Source organism: Gossypium arboreum, chromosome 13 (assembly GCF_025698485.1).
Source record: "Gossypium arboreum isolate Shixiya-1 chromosome 13, ASM2569848v2, whole genome shotgun sequence".
Classification (NCBI taxonomy): domain Eukaryota; kingdom Viridiplantae; phylum Streptophyta; class Magnoliopsida; order Malvales; family Malvaceae; genus Gossypium; species Gossypium arboreum.
In genome coordinates this window covers 127,148,153-127,171,784 of record NC_069082.1, presented here as the reverse complement: position 1 = coordinate 127,171,784, position 23,632 = coordinate 127,148,153, and the positions used below count along the sequence as shown (strand labels likewise).

General features: G+C 34.3%; 4 protein-coding genes across 4 annotated transcripts; all 4 read left to right on the top strand.

Moving 5' to 3' along the window:
* The first annotated feature begins 336 nt into the window (after window positions 1-336).
* LOC108456939 (uncharacterized) lies at window positions 337-2,712 on the top strand. The gene is made up of 2 exons (XM_017755701.2): window positions 337-619; window positions 2,484-2,712. The coding sequence occupies exon 1, from the start codon at window positions 337-339 to the stop codon at window positions 607-609; it is 273 nt and encodes a 90-aa protein (XP_017611190.1). The 3' UTR covers window positions 610-619; window positions 2,484-2,712.
* Window positions 2,713-3,747: 1,035 nt separating this feature from the next.
* LOC108461285 (uncharacterized) lies at window positions 3,748-5,827 on the top strand. Its single transcript, XM_017761119.2, has 2 exons — window positions 3,748-4,189; window positions 5,664-5,827. Exon 1 carries the CDS (start codon window positions 3,907-3,909, stop codon window positions 4,177-4,179), a length of 273 nt encoding a protein of 90 aa, XP_017616608.1. The 5' UTR covers window positions 3,748-3,906; the 3' UTR covers window positions 4,180-4,189; window positions 5,664-5,827.
* A 2,048-nt stretch (window positions 5,828-7,875) lies between these two features.
* On the top strand, window positions 7,876-19,559 carry LOC108456924 (DNA ligase 4). The gene is made up of 25 exons (XM_053024258.1): window positions 7,876-8,573; window positions 9,074-9,159; window positions 9,239-9,375; window positions 10,049-10,123; window positions 10,372-10,463; window positions 10,750-10,821; window positions 11,008-11,087; window positions 11,200-11,247; window positions 11,496-11,651; window positions 12,332-12,407; window positions 13,295-13,419; window positions 13,538-13,572; window positions 13,648-13,706; window positions 14,649-14,732; window positions 15,148-15,243; window positions 15,344-15,392; window positions 15,551-15,638; window positions 15,734-15,937; window positions 16,147-16,272; window positions 16,367-16,466; window positions 16,564-16,669; window positions 16,859-16,989; window positions 17,140-17,301; window positions 17,716-17,871; window positions 18,520-19,559. The coding sequence occupies exons 1-25, from the start codon at window positions 8,149-8,151 to the stop codon at window positions 19,301-19,303; spliced, it is 3,552 nt and encodes a 1,183-aa protein (XP_052880218.1). The 5' UTR covers window positions 7,876-8,148; the 3' UTR covers window positions 19,304-19,559.
* Window positions 19,560-20,296: 737 nt separating this feature from the next.
* LOC108466194 (uncharacterized) lies at window positions 20,297-23,417 on the top strand. Its single transcript, XM_017766570.2, has 2 exons — window positions 20,297-21,499; window positions 23,093-23,417. The coding sequence occupies exons 1-2, from the start codon at window positions 20,414-20,416 to the stop codon at window positions 23,249-23,251; spliced, it is 1,245 nt and encodes a 414-aa protein (XP_017622059.1). The 5' UTR covers window positions 20,297-20,413; the 3' UTR covers window positions 23,252-23,417.
* The last annotated feature ends 215 nt before the right edge of the window (window positions 23,418-23,632 follow it).

The following is a 23,632-nucleotide window of genomic DNA, read 5'->3' as shown; positions in this document are numbered from 1 at the left end:
CTAATATTGGAGCCTGAACTAAATAAATATTTTTACGTTGGGCTTAAACTTATTTTTATTTAAATTAGTCTTTGACCATTGCAATTGTTAGCTTGAGCATGGCTCCCTTGAACTTTAAGTTTTTTTAAAGAAATATCATGGAGTAATTTGGACAAAAAAAAATTCAAATCCCAATGAATAATTGTTAAGTTTAAGAATTGACTTACGAAATCGATCCATCTTCATATCGAAAAAAAGTTCAAATCATTCCCCATTTCCGCACACGACGTACCGCGACCCCCCCTCCTAAAAAGAAGGAGAAGGGAAATTAGGGATTGATTGAAATTGGAGAAAGAAATGGCGATGAGGAAAATTTACAGCGAGATAAAAGGGATGAAATTGAAAGAAGTTCCTGGGTATTTCAAGCCGATGCTTTCTGTGGGGCTTGTGAAGAAATCTATTCAGAGGGGTTTAGACAATTACCATGCTAAGTACATTGAGACTGATTCCATCGAACCTCTTTACCATATCTGTTTCGGTGGGATGATCTTTTCTTATCTCGTCGCTCTTCCCAATGAGCGTCGTCACCTCGAGCACAAGCAGCATGCCGAGCAACATGGCCATCATTAATCCCATCCAGGTGCTCTTCATCCCAATATTTATTATTGGATTTGTGTTTTCTTTTCTTTTTTTGGTAGGTAGTTATGCTTCGTTGTTGAAATGTGGGTAAAATTGGGTTCAGATCAATGGGTTCTTTCTTTTTACGAATGGTGATTTAATTGATCTTTTTTCTGTTCTAAATCTTGCTTGGATTTCGAATCTTGAAATGCCTTAGGCTTGCTAATGCTTATTGAACTTGCGATGCTGGTACTCTTTGTTTTTTAGGTATAAATTTGGTTAAAGAGTGTTGTGGTTGCTTTAGTTTTATGTAATAACAAGCTTTCAAAAGAAGTGATTCGATTGCATTTATGTGGTTACGTTTTTCATTGGATTGTGGGGCAGTTTTGATGTTTTATGGTAATGAAGTTTATGTGATGATGGTTTGTAACTTGCTTCATTGATGCACTTGTTTGCTATGTTGCTCGGACTCTTCATGTTTCTTTAGTACCTGTTCTGACATATGGATATTGGATCTAGCCTCCAAGGATCCTCTAAATTCGCGGAAAAACTTAGAAAAGACTAACCATTCTTGTGTCTGATACATACTCATGTCCAACACTCACACTTGTCTGAGTAACTTAGCTTGTTTGTATCTTGTTGCTTTATTTGGTCATAGAAGATTTCTGCCTTCTTTACTAGCTTGTTTTAGCTAACATTATTAGAATCGGGAATGAAATGTACTGATCTTTCCTCGATAATAATTTTCATTGTACTCTTTTTTCGGCATCCTTGGTGGACTGATTGTCATCTGATAAACTAATGTTGGGTTGAAGGGAGATATGTATGTGAGCTCTGCAGTTTGAGCATGCTTCTGAGACCCTAACATTCTGAAAGACCATATAATATATATACATATTATATTTTGAGGCAATTTATTGTTCCCGTAAAGTAATTGGAGTATCGGAGTGTGATATCATGTTTAAACAGCTTTTGCTCAATCTGACAGGTTCGAAAAGAAAGTTTTTACTGTATTATGTATGTGCATAAGTGCATAACTTTTAGAGATGGTGAGAAGTTAGTCTATTATGATAGCTTGAGTCCACTATTAAACCAACGCTTCGTGCTGCTGTATGTGTAAATTTTGCAAAATAATAGGATATGAATTCCATCTCATGACGATATCAAATCCTGTTGTTCTGTGTGACTAAAATTTGAAAACTCGGGTTTATTAAAATGGTGTTATACTGTTCTCAATTGCCATTCTCTATTACTTATATTTATCATGAGCACGCACACATATTCGATAAATGTCTTCTCATAGTTGAGTTTTTTTGTTTCATAGATGTCCTATTTTAAATCATTTGACATTATTAATGTTACGGTAAAAGTACCATGGAGGCTCCTGTACTAGAAGTTAGATTGCATTTTGTCCCTTTACTCAAAAAATGAGCAAATAAGTCCTTGTACGTTAGATCAAAGAGCAATTTGGTCATTTTTGTTAAAAACTTCATCCATTTCTGTTGTAAAAAACTAGCATGGCTGATAGAAGAACCAGCTAGTTACACATGGCACTCGTATCTCATTCTAACGTGCAAGGATCAGTTTTTAACCGTAGAAATGGATGAATTTTTAAACAGAAAGACCAGTTTGCTCTTTTTTCTAATGTCCAGGGACTAATTTGCCATTTTTTGAGTAGAGGGGGAAAAATGCAATCTGACTCCTAGTACATGGGCCTCGATGGTACTTTTACGTTAATGTTACTGATTGGTTATAATGATTTTTCATGCTATATTAAACATGAAGTACCTACTGTTCTGAAGCATAATCATGCCTAATATCTGATTACTTGTATTTAGATCTATGCTTAGCTTATATTAATGATTTCCTAATCTAATTTTTTGCAGCTTAAAGATGGGCCGGGTCGGGCTCTTCTCGGGTTATGGGGTGACCATTTGATTGTTGTTATTTGTGAACATTGTAGGCAGGAAGATACTGTCTTGATCAATGCATTGCAGCATTCAGTAAGAAAATAAAGATATCTTTTTTTCTTTTTTTTTGTAAGTGAAAGGCTACCATGGAAAACACAATTTGATTTTTTGCTATGGTAAGGCATGTATTGCTGATTTCTATTTATTTATTCATCTTTTATTTCCATGGTTGTTTTTTATGTGGATAAGTTGAAAAAAAAGAGTAAAAATTAATAAATTGCTGAATTAATTATTATCGTTTAAATGTAGGTAAACTACATCGAGATTACTAAACTATTAGTAAATATACATTTTGGTCATTTAATTTCAAAAGTTATAAAATGATCATTGGTTTATTTGAAAGTTTTAATTTATTGGGTTGTTAAAATAATTAATTTATGAATTCTTTTATTTGCACATCTTGCATAAATTGAAAGATCTCATTTTTTTTTTACAGTTTAGTTTTTTTCATGAAATATCTTTAAACATCATGAATTTGAGAATTTAAATTCGAGCAGCTTTCTTCTTCGATTTTTGACATTGGTCGTGTTCGATTTAGATCTAAGTTATATTCTTGTTACTCGTTGAGGAATTGATCTATAGTATTAATTGTCGAATTGTTGTTTGAAATTCACTAGCTAGATTTTAAAAAAATTAATAATTCAGTGATTTGAATAAATTTTTTTAAAGTTCGGTTATTAAAGTTATATTTTTGAATAATTTACTGATGATTTTGTAATTTTTAAAGTTGAATGATTAAAATATAAATTTACGAATAATTTAATATAATAGTCAAAGAATAAAATGAGCTATCTTTAAATTGAATTTTATTTATAAGATTTCTTCTAAATAATAACGAAATTGCCAGTACTAAAACGATGAATCATTACAATTCATCCAATTTGCCAACCAATTAAGTGTCTGTAAATATTTAATTTTTATTTATAAGAAACTTCAAAATGTAAATTTAATTATTAATGTTGTTAATTTTTCTGTTAAATTTAAATTTATTGTAATATTTCTTTTGTTACATGATTAATTTTTCTATTTCAAAATATCTCCAATGAATATAAAAAAATCATCAGCCTAATAATTGGACTTGAAATTTTTAATCTTAAAAATAGAAGAATAAATTCTAAATATATTAAAGTATAGGGACTCAAAAGCATATTTTAACATTTGGGAAATCCAGTTTATTCTAAAGAAATAACAAGCAGGGCTGGCTGGCTGGCCCAACGTGAAAAGCCTTTGTTCAACCTTTTCTTTTCCTTCTTCAATTTGTTTAGATCTTCCCCATTCCCGTAGGCCACGCAGTGAGCAAAATAAGGGAAATTTAGGGTTTTATTTGAATTAGGGGAAAATGGCGATGAGGAAAGTTTACAGCGAGATAAAAGGGATGAAATTGAAGGAAGTTCCTGGCTACTTCAAGCCGATGCTATCTATGGGTTACTTGAAGAAATCTGTTCAGAGGGGTTTGGACAATTACCATGCTAAGTACATTGAGACTGATTCTATCGAACCTCTCTACCATGTCTGTTTCGGTGGGATGATCTTTTCTTACCTTGTTGCTCTTCCCAACGAGCGACGCCACCTCGAGCTCAAGAAGCATGCTGAGGAACACGGTCATCATTAATCCCATCTAGGTACTTTTCATCTCGTTTTTATTTTTGGATTTTTGGGAGATTCATTGGCATGGCTTGTCCTTTTAGATTGATGAGTGACAGGTTTTTTTTTTTTTTGTGATGGAATGAGAAATTTCATTTATAGTTGTTGAAATGTGGGTGAATTTGTGTTTAGATCCATTTTTTTTTTGTGATTTTTAATTTTCATGATTGATGATTTAATTGAGCTTTTGTTTTTCCTAAATATTTGTGTCTTATTTTAATTGAATTTTATTGCTATGATGGGTTAACAAGCGTTTGGTGAGTCTTCTTAAAATTCTAAATGGGGAAAAGTCTTCCGAGTGTTATCTGTCCGGACAGAACCCTCTATGGGTCTGTATTGTCCTTGGGCAGGGTTTTGTCTCCCGGCTTTGCGGAGAGAGCCCGAGTGCCTGAAGTGGTGGATTGAACAGAGTGAGAGCGCCTCGTTTAAATGGACTGTGCTTGGCTCATGGCTAGCTACCAAGGAGTTGTGAGCGTCCACTGGTAGGGGTTGAACCTAAGTTGCCCAATGTTGTCATTTAAGGGGCACGGGTTCAAGCTCTATCATAGGCAAATGTCCACATTCCCTTTGTAGGTAGCTGTGTGCCGTGCATGGTCCATTTCAACAAGGGGCTCCCACTTTGTTGAACTCCCCTGTCCCTACTTAAGACACTTGGGCTGTCTGCTCTCTGCAGAGTCGGGTGACAAAACCTTGACTTGGGACAGTACCGACCTATACAACATTTTGGAGACTTCTCTCAAACAAGCTGGCTTCCCCTCAACAATTACCCACTTCTAGAAGATAATGAATGTATTGACACTTGGCATTACATCACCCTGCTGCTGCCTAATTGTATATATATCATCCCATGGGCAGAGAAGCAAAGCAAATATGTTGAGTAACTGTTCATATGTTTCGTGAACCATATAGACTTAGTTGGCATACATAGTATCTTCATTTCCAAAGCTGACCAGATAAGTTTCATAGAAACAATAGGACAAATATTGTGGCTGATATGAGAAGATGGCATTTGGTACATTTCTTGAAATTTTAATTGCAGTGTAAAGGTGCTATGTTTACATTTGTAGTGTTTTCCATGCGATCACATTTAGTCAACAAATTTGGTCATAAGGGCTATGTTCAAGTTCAAATGATAACTAATTGTGCGTAGTGGAGAGTCTAGGAGGGTGTTGATAGGAACTTTGTTGAAGCTGTGTGTGAAATTGGTAGTAAAGGATATGATTTGGTATTCCAATTCTCGAAGATAATTAATCTCTCTCGCTCTATGTGCCTAAAAATACGAAGCTTGGTTTTGTATACAGTGATATGCTGTTCTCATTTGCCACTTTCATAAGAAAAAAAACTATTTGGTGTTATAATGCCATTCAACTTTCCCTGCATTCCCTGATTTAAACTACTTGGCTTATTATTTTTACTGATTGGTCATAAGAATTTCATGTATTATTTTTGCAGCTTTAAAGATGGTTTGGATCGTTGTTGTGCCCTTCTCGGTTTTATCCAGTAACAATTCGATTTGCTTAATGCTTTTTGGTTGTAATTTGTGAACAAATGTTGGCAGAGGAAGATGCTGTCTTGATCAAATGCAAAAATAAAAGAGTACATTTTCTTTAAAATAAGTGAAAGACTATTAGACTACCATGGAAACACAATATGCTGTTTGGTATGGTATGTGTTGCTGGTTTCTGTTGATTTGATTAATAAGGGTTTGTTTCATTTTTATTTTACTTGATGACTATCTTTTGGTACATAAATAGTACACTAAGAACCATAAAAAAAAATTAAATCAAAAGATCATAGAAGAGACACTAAGCTGTGGTATAGAAGAGGTCATCCCTTTTGTGCAACATCTAATGCAAAGCTTTACAGCAAATTCAACGACATCGACACACTTTTCCAACTGAACCTTGTTTTGTATATGGTGTTTAAAACCACTGCCTCGTGGCGTTCTCCGATAAACTCGACCATAGTTCGATAGGATGTTTAAGAGTCGCCGACACTGTAACTTCCAAAGCCGGTAACTCTAATAGCTTAATTAATTTCAACATCTTTGTACACATCATACATGTTAGATCAAATAACATTATAATTGACTTAATACTAATCATAATGCACAATGGATTGAAATAAATATGAGAAGAACTCATATATGGCATTTGTACTCTGTAATACATTATATAATATGATTTTAGTGTATAGTGGGATAGTTAAGGTCTCGAAGTCTTGGTCTTTACCAATATTGCCAAGGTTTCATTACGGTCTTTTAGCATATTACCGAGTATGTTATATTATTATGTAATGTAAGATTTGTTGTTTATAGTTGACGAAATGTAAGATTATTTAAAGCATATTTTATAAATTGTATTTAGAACTTTTTTCTTACTTTACAAAGGTTAAAAGATTATAATATTTTATTTTAACAATAAATGGATACATTTTAATAAAAATAATTATACATATATTTTTAAAATAAATAAATAAATTAGAATTGGAATGAACAATAAGCAATTAGAGTGTTCTTTTATCAGTGACAAGAAGAAGAAGAAGAAAAATAAGCTTTTTGTATTAAAAATATGCTATTTGTTATGGTTTAGCGCAAATTAGACTAAAAAGATAAAAATAATATTAATGCAATAGACAAAATGTAATATAGTATATTAAATGTTTATTTTTAAACTTAGGGTAATAAATAAAGTTGGATTGTAAAATGAAAAAAATAAAAGAATTAAATAATTTAATTAATCAGCTTTTATTATTTATTTTGATTTAACTAAAATGAATAAAATCATTAAAAACAATATATAATTATAAAAACAATGTTTTAAAAAAATTGTGGATAAATCTCAAAATTATATATGAACTATAATTTTGTGCAATTTTATGCATAAACTTTTCGATCAATTATTGACATAGGATCAATTTATGTGTTTATATATTACATACACAGATAATTATATTTATTAAATATAAAAATAAATTGATGTATTTATTTCTTTAAATGTGTATGATCGAATCAAATTTAAAGTTTCATGTATACATTTGAATCACAATCAAAGTTTTATGTGTATAATTGCCCCAAATTAAAGTTCATGTATTAAATTGCATATTGAATTAAAGTTCATGTACAATTTTGACATTTATCCCTTACTAAAAAATCATTTTATATAAAAAGGTAATTACAACCAGTGTTATTAAATTATTAGTAAATTTATGTTTTATTCAATCAATTTTAAAAGTTACAAAATGATTATTAAATTATTTGAAATCTTTTATTTAAGTCATTGAACAATTTAAAAGTTTTTATATAAACTATTGAGCTTTTTTTTTCCTTTAAAGTTCAATATTGAGCTCCAAATGATGATTCGACGATAGGTATAATAGATCAATACTCATCGATGAATAAAAAAAAACTATTTAGATTATTGGTTCGTAAATTTATGTCGTTAAAAGTTATTTCATACAAAAAAAGAACCTATAGAAAAAAAAGGAGAAGGGCTTTCTATTGGTGTAGACAATGCAAATAGAGAATCTCATGTTACTTTGATTTTAATAGCAAGTGACTTAAATAAAATAATGATTATTTTATAACTTTTTGAGGTTAAGTGACTAAAATGTAAAGTTATTAATAGTTTAGTGAGCATGAGGCATAGTTTACCGCATACAAAATTTCACTTTAACCAGAAAATGATACCGAATCAGCCGTAAATCCCCAATTCGAAGTTTGAACCGAGTACCAAACTCACAATTTGTCCTTTTATTTTCTTAAAACGGTGACGTAGCTCGGTTCTTCTTCGTCCTTCCTCTGCAAGCTATTAAAACGGAACGCAAAACTGGCGGTTTAAATTCTCTAAGCTACAAAAATAAACCAGAAGCACCGTTCTCTCTATCTCATCTAACACCAAAAAAGAAATTCAAACAACAAAGAAAAAATTTAAATAAAATGACGGAAGAAATAAAGTTAAGCGTTTTAGTGAGTTTATTCACATGGATCCAGAGGAGCCGACCGTCGGCGAAGAAGCGGTCTAAGTTTCGTAAATTCCTCGACACCTTTTGTAAACCATCCGATTACTTCAGTGCTATGCGGCTTATCCTTCCTTCACTCGATCGAGAACGTGGAACTTACGGCCTCAAGGAGTCTGTTCTCGCAATTTGCCTCATCGATGCTCTCGGCTTGTCGAGGGATTCTGCTGATGCTCTACGTCTTATCAATTGGCGCAAAGGTGGAGCTAATACTGGTGCTAATGCTGGGAACTTTGCTCTTGTTGCTGCTGAGATTTTGCAGCGTAGGCAAGGTACGGTTTCCGGGGGACTTACTATCAAGGAGTTGAATGAGTTGCTTGATCGATTGGCTTCTGCTGAAAGCAGGTGATTTTTTTACTTGTTATTGCTTTTCGTTTTGCTTATTTGAAAGTTAATTGGAAAAAAAAGAGATGAATGTTGTTGTGGTTGACCTAAAGTGAGCTAGAAGTTCGAATGTAATACATATTAGGAGATGATTGTTTCATATAAATGTAAGAATATATTTAAAAAGAAAAAGAATGAAATTGAGAAATTTCAAGAGTATCATTTTTATTTTAATCAATGGGTTGTTTCCCGCTTTTTTTTTTTCTGGAAAAAAATTGAACATTGATTGTCGAACTCTGGCTAATAATTCAAAAGTTGTATTTGTTACTCGTGACATTGGTTCCAGTAGTATCCAACTGTTTCAAAGTCATTGAAGTTTTGTTTTTGTAACCAAATGAGCTTTTGACTTTTTGTTTCTTGAATAAAAAACAATTAGAAAAAGTAATAACTAAATGTAGTCCAAAGTGTTGTAAATGCATTACTTGAATATTTGGTCCTGTCCTCTATGTTTCTGACGTCAGGGCTGAGAAGACTGCAATCTTTGCTACTTTGATTAATAAGACAAATGCACAGGAAATGAAGTGGGTTATCATGATTATTCTAAAAGGTATTATCTCTTAGCAACTGAACTCCTGAGTTTTCTGTCTGCTGTGAAAGCTTTGATCCCTAGTTTACTTTTCCTGCAGATCTCAAGTTGGGAATTACTGAGAAGAGCATATTTCAAGAATTTCATCCAGATGCGGAAGACTTGTTTAATGTCACGTGTGACCTAAAATTGGTTTGTGAAAAGTTAAGGGATCCTACTCAGCGTCATAAGCGTCAGGTGTGTTATACACATTGAAGCTACTCTCAGTTTCTCTTTTAACTGCCTCTGTTAGGTTAAGTCTCTAAATTTTTATTGGTCTGTAGTGTTCTAAAGCTATCAGTTGAGGGACTTGCTGTTCTAGTTCACTTTGTAAAGAGTTTATAAATTGAAAAAAAAAATATTAACATCTGGCATCAGCTGATTTGTGTTTAGGTTGCTCTTAGCTAGTGCGTCGGGACTAAAAAGAACGTCTGAAGTGATGACTGAGCATTCTTTTCATTTATGATTTTACTTCTCTTTCTAACAATTTGATCTCATTTTTTCTTTTTCATATCTTATCTGCACTAAAATTCTGTGTTTGGAAAATTTAAATCTGTAATTGCTAGGTAATCTAGATGAAATAGGTTACTCCCTTCTCCCTCTCTTCCTCCCTTAGAAAACATCCTCCTGCTTGCTCTACTTTATTGTTCAATGAGAACATTTAATTTTCAGAGAGGGTAAAGCCCGAAATTACCTTTAAGCTTTTCTGGAAATGGCAATTAAGTCTTGGAACATTAGTTATGGTTTAGTTAAACTTCTGTTTAGACAAATCTATCCTTATTTGTACTGAAGTAAAGAAATATTCCATGAACAATCATCTCATCCAGATATTAATAGTATGTTCTCCAAGTGACATTACTCTTATTTTCAGGACATTGAGGTTGGAAAGGCTGTACGCCCACAACTAGCTTTGAGAGTTCGTGATCCAGCTGCTGCATGGAAAAAGGTAAGGTGTTGCATAGTTGGCTTCAAAAAGTTACAGCTGATCTTTGTCCCAAATAGTCAGTAATGGAGTAATAGCATCCATTTTTTATTTTATTCTTAATGACATCATAATTCAAACTTTTTTAAGGATTATTGTCACTGTCAACAGTTCCTATCTCTTCATCTTATGTTAGTTGAAGAAATACTTTCCTTTAAATTTTTTATATATTTTCCTATTGAATAATCTTTAATTCTCTTCCCCTTTCCTAGCTTCATGGTAAGGAGGTAGTTGTTGAGTGTAAATTTGATGGCGATCGCATCCAAATCCACAAAAATGGAACAGACATACACTACTACTCCAGGTGAGCAGCTACAACCCCCAAACAAAAGGTCTCCTTTTGATATGTCAAGGTTAGTGCAACTGAAGCATAGAATACCCTTTTTGGTGGGCAAACCTCCCTGCAACAGTAGGATCTCTTATATTCAGATCCATTCTTCCTTGAGCTATCAAAACTGGAACGAAAAGGGGGGAATAGGAAAATGGCTTTTCATATTGCTCTTCCTTAGAGAAAAAAAGGGTGTTCTGTTTATGTGATGTGCACATGAAGTTAGTAATTATAATGTGTTCTGTTGGCTCTAACTTAACAGGAATTTTCTTGATCATTCTGAATATCAGCATGGGATGTCAAATATTATTACCCAAAATATTTTGGTTGATAGGTGAGGTTTTCTAGTTTAAAAACAGTCAAACTTGTATTATTTTGAAGAATTTTAGCCTTTTCACTTGTATTCTATTTTTCATTTCATCCAAGGGTATGTTGTGTAGATGTATACTTGATGACTAATGGCTCCTTTCAGATGTGTTTTATCATTTCTGCTTAATTGTTTCCTCTTAATGTTGTGCAGGTGTATACTTGATGGAGAAATGTTAGTTTGGGATTCCACGTTAAATCAGTTTGCTGAGTTCGGGTCAAATCAGGAAATAGGTTCTTATATTTCTTATTCTTATACCCACATATTTTCATTTTCTGCTCTTTTCTACTTGAGCATCTTGCATAATTATTATTAATTAATGATTTGTTATTATCCTGTTTACAGCCAAAGCAGCAAAAGATGGCCTTGATAGTGACAGACAGGTTTTATGCTGTACAGAACTTGTTTTTCTTATCACTAATTACAATTGTGGAGAATATTTTCTTGAAACTTGATGTATATGTTAATTTTCCTTTTTCCTTTCTCTTTGGTGCAGTTATGTTGTATCCTTTCATGCATAACCTGAAGCAAGTTGCAGGTCTTGCTTTCTAACATGTTGATATTGTTATATTGGCCTAAAAATAAATTTACCCACTTCTCGTAACATGTGAACTTTTCAAGTACCCTTAACTGTGGGCTAGATGTTGCATTTGACATTCTTTATGTTGGGGATACAAGTGTTATTCACCAAAGTTTGAAGGAACGGCATGAGATTCTTCAAAAAGTTGTGAAGCCTTTGAAGGGTCGCTTAGAGATTTTAGTGCCTAATGGTGGTCTCAATGCAAATCGTCCTCCTGGTAAAGAATAGTAATATTACAACCTCCTTCCTGGGTATTTTAAATTTTTGTTTTTTAGTTGGCTCTTATTATTCATGCAAACACAACATTTTCTTATGAAAACAACTGAACACCAGATCCAAGCTGAATTTATAACTTTATATAATTAGCATGGATGTCACCTTTTATGTAAGTCCAGAACCACTACGGTAGATATGAGTTGATTCATATTTGCTAATAACATGAACTGCTTGCTAGTAAGACAACCTTTTTGGTTCAAATGCAGAATCAAGCAGTGGTTTGCTGTATGCAAAGTGAAAAGGGGAGAGATACGGAGATTTCTATTGTGTCTGGAAATTCGATGGAGTGTAGTCTAGTCTCATAGTTAACAAATACAAGTGGAATTAGAATTTGATGATTAATGGTTCACTTGGTTCTGTTACAACATCTTTTGAAGAATCTCCATTTTCTAACTGTTGTAGTCTTAATCTGATGTTTTAGCCTCTGCAATTATGGGCCTTTGTTATGTACTTAAAATTCTCAACATACTGGTGGGTGAATATCGTATGACTTAGGGGTTTTCCCATGATTACCCATTGTATAAATATATGGCGAGTTCTGTGAATTTCTGAATTGCACAAATATTTTTTTAGTTTTTACTTATGAGAAAAGCAGCAATGATTTCTACCCTAATCTTGCAGGGGAACCTTGTTGGTCATGTATTGCTCACAGTGTGAATGATGTTGAGAGATTTTTCAAGGAAACAATTGAAAATAGGTCTGTCGTTTTTGTAAAAGCTTCTCATATCTATATATTTATATATATATATATATATATATTAAGTTGTATGGCTTTTCCTCGGTATATGCAATATGCATTGATTTGGAATTTTCTTTTGATTGGTCATATATGGGTGTAAATAAACTGTCATCTACTACTTGTGCTTTTGGAAATACCCCTTTTCATATTTGTTTGGTCTTGCAGAAATCTCAGGTCATTTGTGGGTTTCAGTTTTTGGGTTGTATCTATGAATCTTGGTTTGGTTCAATATGATGATATAACTGTAGTCTGCTGTTAGAGTGCAGACTTTTAGTTCCAGTGTCCTAGGAATCAAACCTTGGCAACCTTAACTGTGTGTAAATATATTATGTGGACTGGATTATAGCACACTTACAACGTGTGTGAAAAAAAATTATGTGAAAATATATTCATAAAAAAATTATATAAAAACAAATGAGGCTTTGGTTAAAATGTCAGCATTAAGGCTTTGGGAACCTTGATGTCCTAGGTTCAAGCCCTACCACTTGCAGCTTTATTCTGGGTTCAAATTATTTTTTATAGATTATATATAAAAATATAAAATGTCAAAAACACCCTCATGATAATATTTGTTTCTTTGTAGGTAGAAGGGGTTTTACTCAATTACGCATTTTAAGTTAGTAAAGGCATAATAACTTTTATGATTGCTTAATGCCTCCTTGCAAATATCTGAGCTTATTTTGAAAGGTGTAGGCCTATTATTACTTCAAATAGATAGTAGCTTAGTTTTTTCCCTATTGCTATGGATATGCTTATGGTTTATTCTTTGCTCTTATTGATTACACTGTTGTCATCCATATTTTTATTTTTCAATTCTGACGCTGCACTGCTTCTTATCATCTTAGGGATGAAGGAATTGTAATAAAAGACCTTAATTCCAAGTGGGAACCAAGTGATAGAAGTGGGAAGTGGTTGAAGTTGAAGCCTGATTACATTCGGGCTGGTTCTGACTTGGATGTTCTCATTATTGGTCTGAAATATTCGTCTTAACCTTTTTATTTCTTTTCTTGCCATGTAACACATGTTGTCTCAATGTTAAAACTTGCAATTTCTTGCGTGCATTTCAAGATTATTATTTTTGTTTTTAGGAGGGTATTACGGCTCTGGGCGTCGAGGAGGAGAGGTTAGTTTTGTGTCCCTTTTACTTATTTGCTTTTCTTTTTCTTTTTACGCTCTTATCTATATTTAACTTTTGCAGGTAGCTCAATTCTTAGTAGGCCTAGCAGATCGTCCAGACCCCAATGCTTACCCCAGGCGGTAGTATTTAGCAACTCTCTTGTCTCTAAGCTCAGCTGTTCACCTATGCCTATATTAGTGAAATATTTCTTTTACTTTCTTGCTATGTTACTTTGAGTTGGATGTGCGTGGTGGTTGCAAGTATGTTTGACATGGAAATGTTTATTTTTCCCAAGTTTTTCAATGTACTTGGAAGATCTTTGGAGGCTTATAATAATTATATTCCCTTGTCTTGGTACATGTTGGACATAGTTACAGAAAAGGGGGGAAAAAAAAATAGTCAGAGCAACTTAGCTGTCTTGCCCATGGTCATAGAAGCCTTTAGGATTGTATATTATTATCTTTTACATTTATTTATTATGGATGGTCTGCTGAGCCGTGGTCCATACAGAAATCAGTTCTGTTATCTATATCAGCCTATGCCCCTTTTGAAGTTTGAGACATTGAAATCTTGAGTTCAGAGCATTGTAGGGTTCTCTTGGTAGACCACAGATTGTTAATTTTGTTATTGTCATTGTTAATTCTCTTGAGGACCTCTCTCTCTTAGCTCCTTTGATCTTTTATAGAAAAACAGTGGGCCTCAAATGCGCAGAGGACCAATATTTTAGCCATTTATCGCTTTAGGTTTTAGTTGAATCAACCTTTATGAGTAAACACTGTTGCATAGGTGTGAGGACAGGCTACGTGTTGAGTTGCATGGATGCTCTTATTTGGACCAATTTGTATGGACCTTGATGGTTTCACTCCTCAAAGGACAGAAAGGATTTAATTAAATTTTTTTAGTGTAGAACTCTTTTTGAGAGCTAAGTGGGCTCAAATAGTTGATATTATGCATCAATAGTTTTAGCAAAAGCATTAGAATAATGTCCCTTAGAGGACACCATGACAGGTAAAACTTGAGACTCAAGTTCTTTAACCAGGTATAATCTGCCAACTCCCTGATCAGAGGTCCTTTTCTTGCAGATTTATATCCTTCTGCAGGGTTGGTACTGGGTTGACTGACGATGACTTGGAAACTGTTGCAAAGAAATTGAAGCCTTATTTTAGGTACTTTTCTGGAAACTGTTGCTTCCAGGTTTCTATGAGCTGCATTGACTGGCCATTGAAATGACCAAAGTAGCTTTTGTAGTGAGCCTAGCTTCCAGTTACTGGCCTTATGGCCTAGGAACTAAAACCAGCCTTCTGAATTGTGTTGCTCTATTTATTTATGTATATATTTTAAGGCCTGGTGTGACTTTGAGCATCAGTATCCAGTTAGTTAATCTTAGATTATACACATGCATGCATGCACAAGTGTATCAACTATACATTCTTCTTGAACCAAACAACCAGAGATGGATTACTTACTGTGCCAGAATTTGGAAAAGAAACATCTTTCACTGATAATTACTTGGGTTAGGTGGTTCCTCTTTTACGGAGGAGACATTTTTATATGATTTACTTGGCTGTTATGTGGTGTCAGGAAATATGAATATCCGAAGAAGATGCAACCAAGTTTTTATCAAGTTACAAATCACTCGAAAGAGAGACCTGATGTTTGGATTGAAAGCCCAGAGAAGTTAGCATTTATTTCTTCCTCTCTTATGATGGGAAAGGTCATGGTTTTTTTGAAGCACAGTTTTTCAATGTTTGTCTTTATGTTCAATTTCTTGTTGCAGATCAATCATCCTTTCTATCACCAGTGATATCAGGACTATAAGGTCTGAGGTGTGTATTTATAGCCATTTTTTAATTTATATTTTGGTCAGACAAAAGTAATAGTGCTACTTTAGTATTTGGACTTCCCCATTTTCCTTGTTTTATTTACTTGTTTACTCCTGTTCTCTTGATTTATGCTTATTTATGTTCTCTTTGATTTTTTTCAGGTATTTGCTGCACCGTACAGCCTGAGATTTCCACGTATTGATAGAGTGAGATATGACAAGCCTTGGCATGAGTGCCTTGATGTGCAATGTAAGGGGATAGAAAGTATTGTTGCTTTAATTAATGAATTTCTATTTTTGGGGTCTACTCATGTGTCCTCTTTCAATTTCTTGTTTTTGTTTCAGCATTTGTAGAACTGGTGCATTCAAGTAATGGTACCACTCAAAAAGGGACAGAACAGGAAAACCAGCCTGATAGTAAAACAAAGCACAAGGCACATGCTAGAAAGGCAGACAGAAAGAATGTCTCCATTGTTCCTTCTCATTTTATTCGGACTGACACGTCCTGCGTAAAGGGAGAAACCTTAATATTTTCAAATCTTATGTTTTGTATCCTTCAGTGAGATTTCCTTAGTTATCAGTTTCATTTTTCTTCTATATTTTATGCATGCATCTGCAGGTGTGTCTATGCCCCCTCCCTCATTGTATGCATTAGTTTTACTACAAGTTCTCCCCCGACTTTTCAAGATTCTGTCTGTAGATGGCGTGTTGCAGAATCTACCTTTAGTTTTAGTTTGAACTTCCCTTGACATGCATAGACTTTGTTAATGTGCCTCCGACATATTCTCTTGATTCATTTCACAAAATGGTTGTGGAGCATGGGGGAAGGTTCTCAATGAATTTGAACAATTCAGTTACTCATTGTGTTGCAGCTGAAAGCAAAGGTCTTCTCTCTCTCTCTCTCTCTCACACACACACACACATGCACGCATATCCCCTCCAGTGCTCAAAACTAGAGTTAACAAGAGAACTTGTCAGGGATCAAGTATCAGGCAGCAAAGCTGCATGGGGACATTATCCATTACTCTTGGGCCTTGGATTGTTGCTCACAAAAGAAGCTCATTCCTTTGCAGCCAAAGTAAGATTTGCATTCATCAAATCGGAGCTCACTCCCCTTCTCTTTTCTTTCCTCTATTCAGCTGACAATTCCTTTTACCATATGTTTTCTTTTAAAGGTATTTCCTTTTTCTTTCTGAATCATCAAAGACGAAATTACAGCAAGAAGTTGATCAATACTTTGACCCTTACTATTGGGACCTTGACCTTGCGGATATCAAACAGGTATATTTATACTCCAGCAACTCATTCTGCTGCATTAACTACCATTGTGCCTGGCAATGATGGACAAACAAGAAATTAGGAAATTCATTCACGATGTTATGATGATAACCACTAATGTTGCTTCCAAATATTTGGTGATTGACCTGTATATTCGATAAAGTAAACTTATGATAGATTTATCTTGTCCAGCTTTTAAACAATATCCAAAGATCTGAAAACTCCAAGACAATTGACTATTACAGAGCGAAGTACTGTCCAAATGATAAATGGTCCCTGTTTCATGGCTGCTCTGTTTACTTCTACTCTTCAGCTGAGTCTCTGTAAGATATATTGCCAATTATGACTCTACATTTATTCTGCTTATTTGTCTTTATTGAGCGAATAACTTCAAGTAGGTGTCTTAGAGTTTGCTACTGGTTGTCGATGCTGGTTGTCGATTTTCATTCTCATAGGTTGTAGCTTTTATTTAGGAAAGCTGATTGGCAAGTCTTGTTGAATCTAGCACTGAGGAGGTTAAAGCTTGAAATTTTAATGGGTGGCGGCAAAATAAGTGAGAATCTCAGCCATGCTACCCATTTGGTAGTCCTCTCAGTACCGGGATTGGATGTGGACTTTGACTCTCTTATTAAGAGGTAATAATGGTCAATATAATTTATTGTTGTGGTTAATGTCATTTGTTGTGATAATGAGCTTCTTTTGACTAGTCTAGGAGTCTTGGTTACACTATATGTTCTAACTCTGTCACAGAAAATATAATATTGCATCTTAAACATACGCATTCCAATGGTGCTTTTCTCGTGATCTTTTATTGGAGGATATGACAGTTCCTTTTGCTTGCTTAAGGATTTGAATGTTGAGATAGGGGTCTCATATGGCATGAGACAGGATAGTTGTCAGTTTTGTTTGAAAGAACTATCAGCCAAGCAAACAATTAGCATCCTACAATTTGCAAATTCTGTAGTTTCAATTGTCTTTGCATTAAAATTTTACAGTTGTCTGTCCAAGTCTAGGGCTGGATTTTTTTTTTAACTTTGTTCCTTTTGTAGTTGTTCTTTTGAAGAGAAAAATCTTGTGTGGAAAAAGGGGCTTCATGTTGTCAAATCTCAGTGGTTGGAAAATTGCATAGAGCGGGGACAGAAGTTGCGAGAAGACCAATATAGCTTGAAACCCAATGATTTCGAAGAAACAAACTTCGTAGAAAGGTTTGTGCAAAACACACTTTAAGTTCTGTTAACTTATTTGAATGTTGAAACTTTACCAACTTTAGCAATCGCATATCAGTTCTAACTCTGACAAGACCAGAATTTCGAGATGGGGTTAACCTAGCTCTAAGCAATATGGAAATAAACACCAAACAACCTTTGCATCTATTTTAATATACAAAACCTTTCTTTGAACTAGTCTTTTGCGACTCGTTAAAGCCATATGATACCGAGGCTTTGCTTACAAGACTAGGATATATATGTTTCAAGTTCCACTCTGCATTAGAAATCTGCTCTTCATTGATCTTAAATAGAGTTGTTCAAATAGATTTATTGATGCTCCTGATTTCTTCACTTGATCAAATCATTAATCTATGTATCATGATGTTTCTAGCGGGTGTTTTGTCGAAAACGATTATGTTCGATTAACTGTAATATTTTTATGAACTAGTCACTAAAAACCAGGCTTACATGGTATTTGCACCTTGTAAGAGAATAAACGTGTTGGAAGTTTTGAATATAGTACACATGCATTATGAACAAGAAACTGCTTTGTAAGGCATCTGTATAGGAGGCTTTGAGCCCTTTTTTGTCCTCTGATGTAGATGTCCTAACTAGTAATTGCTTTATGTTATACTTTTTGTGCAGCAAATTGGACCAAAATCTGGAAAAATCCAAGCCAGATTTCAACGGTGTTCAGAACAAGGGTACATCTACTTCACCCGAAAGTAAAACAAAACAGAGAGGAGGCAAAGATCACCCCGAAAAATCAATTTCAGCGGTTACACCTAGTCACGGGAACAGGAAGAGAAGACCTGCTAGCAAGAACACAAAGAAAGGAAAAACAATTGTAACCCGAGCTCAAAGAGTACCAAGACGTCGTGGAAAGATGTCTGTTAAGATTGATGAAGATGGGTCTGAAGAAAGTGGTTCTGATGACAAAACAAATGAGGAGATAGGGAAGGGTGAAGGGAATAATACTGAGTGCTACAGAATGGCTGGTAGGGAAAATTTCGAGTTTCATCAAAATCAAGCAGCAGAAGAAAATGCCGGCATAAACTGGCCTAATAAAGCTCATGATACCGTGATGTGTGAAGCAAATAATGACCAACCCGGCAACAAAGCCGAGAAGTTCGACCATATGGAACTAGATGAAGGGAAATACGGCCATGAGATTTCAAACTCAGAAAAGCTAGAAGTTATGGTCGATCCGGTTCAGGCCATGTTACTAGACATGATCCCAAGCCTTGGAATAAAGCATGTCGAAACCACAAATTCTGTTGTCCAAAACGAGAAACCTCACATGGATAACGATGCAGACATTCGTGTCGTAGAGGATGAGAAACTAGATGCCGATTTTATTCCACAGCCACAAAAGAAAAAGAAAGTGAGTTACAAGGATGTTGCCGGTGAACTACTCAAGGATTGGTAAAAACGTTGTATATATTATATTGCATGGCATCGTACATTATTATCTTATGCATTACATAAATCCTAGGAGACGATAGTAGTTGTAGGCCTCCATTGCACAATACTTGGATTGAGCCATTGTATATTTTGTTTCATTTACACTCCATGAGGGGATGCATTTAGCTTTGGCAAAGTATGGTGTTTTCATGTTATTGAAGTATATATACAGAAAATTATTTTCAAAATGAAGATCTTAGAAAGCTGCTTTGAAAAGAAAATTTTAAGCACGTGTATTCATTCGTCATATGGTCTAACATTAATTTTGTTCGGGTCAAGGTACTACTCAAGTAAAACTTTTTTAATAAGGTTGAGATATTATTCAAGTAAAACTTTTTTTAATAGTGATGGCTTCTTTGGAAGCACACTTTTATGTTTTTTTTTTTTTTTAACAATTAAGAACATTTTTTTATGATCGAAATTACATTTCTAAATTAGTTCGTCAATCCAACTCGTCTAAATTAATTATAATATACATTATCATGTGAAGTTGGGTTAGTTTTTACGTAAGTCAAAACCAAAAATAAAAAAAGTTAAACATATATGTATTTAATAGTTGTATTTTAATTTGATGAACTTAAATTTTATATTTTTAAATCTTGAAATTTAAATATTGATTTAAGGTGTAGAATTTAAATTTGTTAAATTAAATTTTATTACTAAACTTGTATTATATTTAAATTGTGGATTTAATGTTTATTTTCTAGTTAGATTATTTTTAGGTTAATTATTTTTCAAGTTTTGTCTCAAAAGCGTAATAATATATTTGTCAAATAAAATTTTGAAAATAATAGAGTTTAATCTAATAAATTTAAATATAGAAAAACCTTATACAATTAAATGGATATTGTTTAATTTCGAATTGAAATTTCAAAATTTAAAAATATAAACTAAAAGATGTCCAAATCAGAGTAAAAGAACTAAATTCATAATCTATCTATACTATAGGGGCCAATAAAATAATTTTACCTATCACGATATATTGGGTGCCCTAAGGCTGAGGCTTAAACCATTGTACGCGAATACGGATTTGATATATTCTCTTCTTTTGCGTCGGGCACGGCCACCGGCGGCGATGGAGTCTTTGTTAGCCAATTATGCTTCCTCCGACGACGATGAACCCCAACAAATCACTCACCCTCCTACTCCTCCTCCTCCTAAAGTTTCCTCTCTCCTTCAACCCAAATCTTCTTCCCTTTTCACTTCTCTTCCGCAGCCTAAACAATCCCTCAAATCCTCCACAAAACACCACGACGAAGACCGAAACGGCGGCGGAGGAGGTGAAGTAGCTGTTCGTGTTCCCAAACCCTCTCTTCCTCATCCCAAAAACTCATCCAATCTTTTCTCTCATCTTCCCCAACCCAAACCACAACAGCCACCCAATCCTCCTGTCGCCAAAAGAATTGTTCAATTCAAGCCTCCTATAAACCCCAATACCCACGTGGATTCCAACGATGACGAGGAGGAGGAGAAAGAAAGGCCAAAGCGGGGAGAATCCGAAACCCTAGCTCAAGGTCCTTCCGTGAAATCCTTTCTATCAAGCATACCTGCTCCCAGGAACTCCACTACATTAGGTGTTGCCCCTTCTTCAGGTTCAGGAAGAAGATCCATTATTGATACCCAAGTCATCCCCACATTGACTTCATCTACTTTTGAGGACAAAAAGGAGGCAAGTATTGATAATAACGCACCTAATTATTCGAATTACGAATGGGGTTCGGATGTAAATGCTGGAACCACAGTGGGTTATAATAATTATGTAAATTATGATCAGTCGAGTGTTGATCAAAATTCAGGAAACTATGGAAACAATGATCAAAATATTGGTAGTTATGCAAATTATGCTGATTATAGTAGCTATCAATCGAGTAGTGATCCGAATATTGGGGGTGTTGATGCTGCTACTAGTTATGGGAGTTATGAGAGTTATGGAAATTACCATGTACAATATGAGAATAATTGGGGTGATGGGTCAACAACAGCTTCTATGTTGCCTGAGACCACTGGGATAGCTGACTTTGGGGTGAAAATTAAGGGAAAGAGAGGGAGGAATGATTTACCAGTGGAAATTGTTGAGGTGAAGCAGGATGATCTTACGAAGAATCGGCCCAGGGAAGACCAGGTCAAGATGACTGGAATAGCTTTTGGGCCTTCTTACCAGGTATAGAACTTCAGCTTGTTTGATTTAGGGTTTATTTAATGATATTTGCATTGCAATTTCTTTACTCTTTCAAACAAATTGTTTTCTACCTTTCTGTTTGGTCTTACTTGTGTCTCATTTATGTATTGCACTTGCTTGTGTTACTTTTATAGTATGCTGTTCTTCATTTTTCTTTAAGTACACGGATTAGGGGATATGACCTCCGAGGATTCTCCACATACGTGTAAAAACTTAGAAAAGAGTAACTTGAAAGTCACACATAAGTAACATAGCTTTCATATGCTCGATAAGTTACAAAATAGACGTGATCAATGAAATCATTAGATCCTGATTTAGCATGTGCTAGTTGTTTGTCTTTTCGCTGCAGCTAAAGTGGTAAAGGTTTTAGGTTCAAGTAGATTATTTCCATGAGATAGCATACCGATCAGTAGTATTCCTCCGCTTAAAAGGAACAGGTTGTCTGGTTATAGATTGTTGTGATAGTAAAGTTATTTAAATTTTGGGGTCTAGCATGTAGAAGTTATAAATGCCGGTGATCCAAGCAAAGTAGTGATATTACTAAGTTACTAGTAGAGTTGCTAGAGATATAAATGGCGAATATACTTCTGCATTGTGAACATTGGAGCGTCTTAAATATTGGTAAGTAATAATTTTCTAATGTGTCACCTCTTTCAGTGATGATAAATAAAGGTAACAGAGAAGTAGTAACACCATAGATGTGAATGTTCGCATTAGGTCTTTTAAAGTATTAACAAAACAGAGCATCATCTAAGACTAATGATTACTAACAATCTTGATTAAACCTTAACAGCACCATTTTAGTTTCAGATTTCCACTCTAAAAATTATCACACCTCAACCTCTTTGTGTGTCCCTAGCACATGGACGTGTGCACCTGACAAAGAAAAGGAAATTTACTCCCATTGACATTAGTATAAACTGATAATGCTCACAGTGTCTCTATTTACCTTAACACTTCCAATTTGAATAAAGAAGCTTACATTATGCTCTTCTTACTCCTCAAAACTGAGATTATGTTTACTAAGTCCTTGCTCTCTTTGTTAATGGGAATGTTTTCTTATATGATTTTCATTGGTTGTTGAGGAAGATGACTAGTAGGCTTTGTTTGGTTTACAAAATTATAAATAAAGATGGGAATAATGAAAGAAAGAGCAGTTTGAAGGATAACGGTATGCCTGGCAGAATAGATGAGGCATTGATCAAAGGCATAAAAACAAAAGGCATAATCTGGGATCTTCAGACTGAACCTAGTTTCAGGGAAAGCAAAATTTTGATAACTATGTTATAAGTTATTTCAATTTTCTTTTAGGATATAAGTTGATTCTACTTTTTAATTGTTGTTCTTCAAGTATCATAGATAGTTTAGTAATTGCAGCTTAGAATCGATCGGTTTAGAATGTTAAGTCCTTATGGTACAGAATATGAGTATCATAGCATCCTATCTGGTAATGCCAGCTTTTCAATTGTCTGAGATGCTTCTGACCCTAGCTTTGAAGCCCGTAAATCTTGTTCTTCAACTTCTTTTAATACCCTTTAATATTTGTGGTATTTACCATCTTCGCTTTGCATGTAGCCTGCTTCGTCGAAGGGTAAACCGACAAAACTCCACAAGAGGAAGCATCAAATTGGTTCACTGTACTTTGATATGAAGCAGAAAGAGATGGAGCTGCAAGAGAGGCGATCTAGAGGTTTGCTTACTAAAGCTGAAACACAAGCCAAGTATGGATGGTGATTTGGTAGTACTATTGATCTCCCCCTATGAAACACACCAATGTTGTTTAATCTTGTTTGTTTGTTTATTTACTTGCTTGTACCTGAGACTAGGAAATAGTGTCAATGATATGCTCTTGCTCTACAATTTCTTCAAGCTGCATTTACTGTTTGGTTGGTTCAAGAAATTTTACTTTTACAGCATTTTTACTTTAAATTCAGTTCTGCATGGTACATAAGTTTTTATACCTGAGAAATATTTGAAAATGTTTAAGTAATGTGAAAAGAAAAAAAAGGTAATATGATAAGTGCTTTTTGTGTCATGAGAATTGAGAATGTACTATGACCGAACATGTCAAAATTTTAGTCAAAATTTGAAAATTTTAAGATTACAAAACAATTA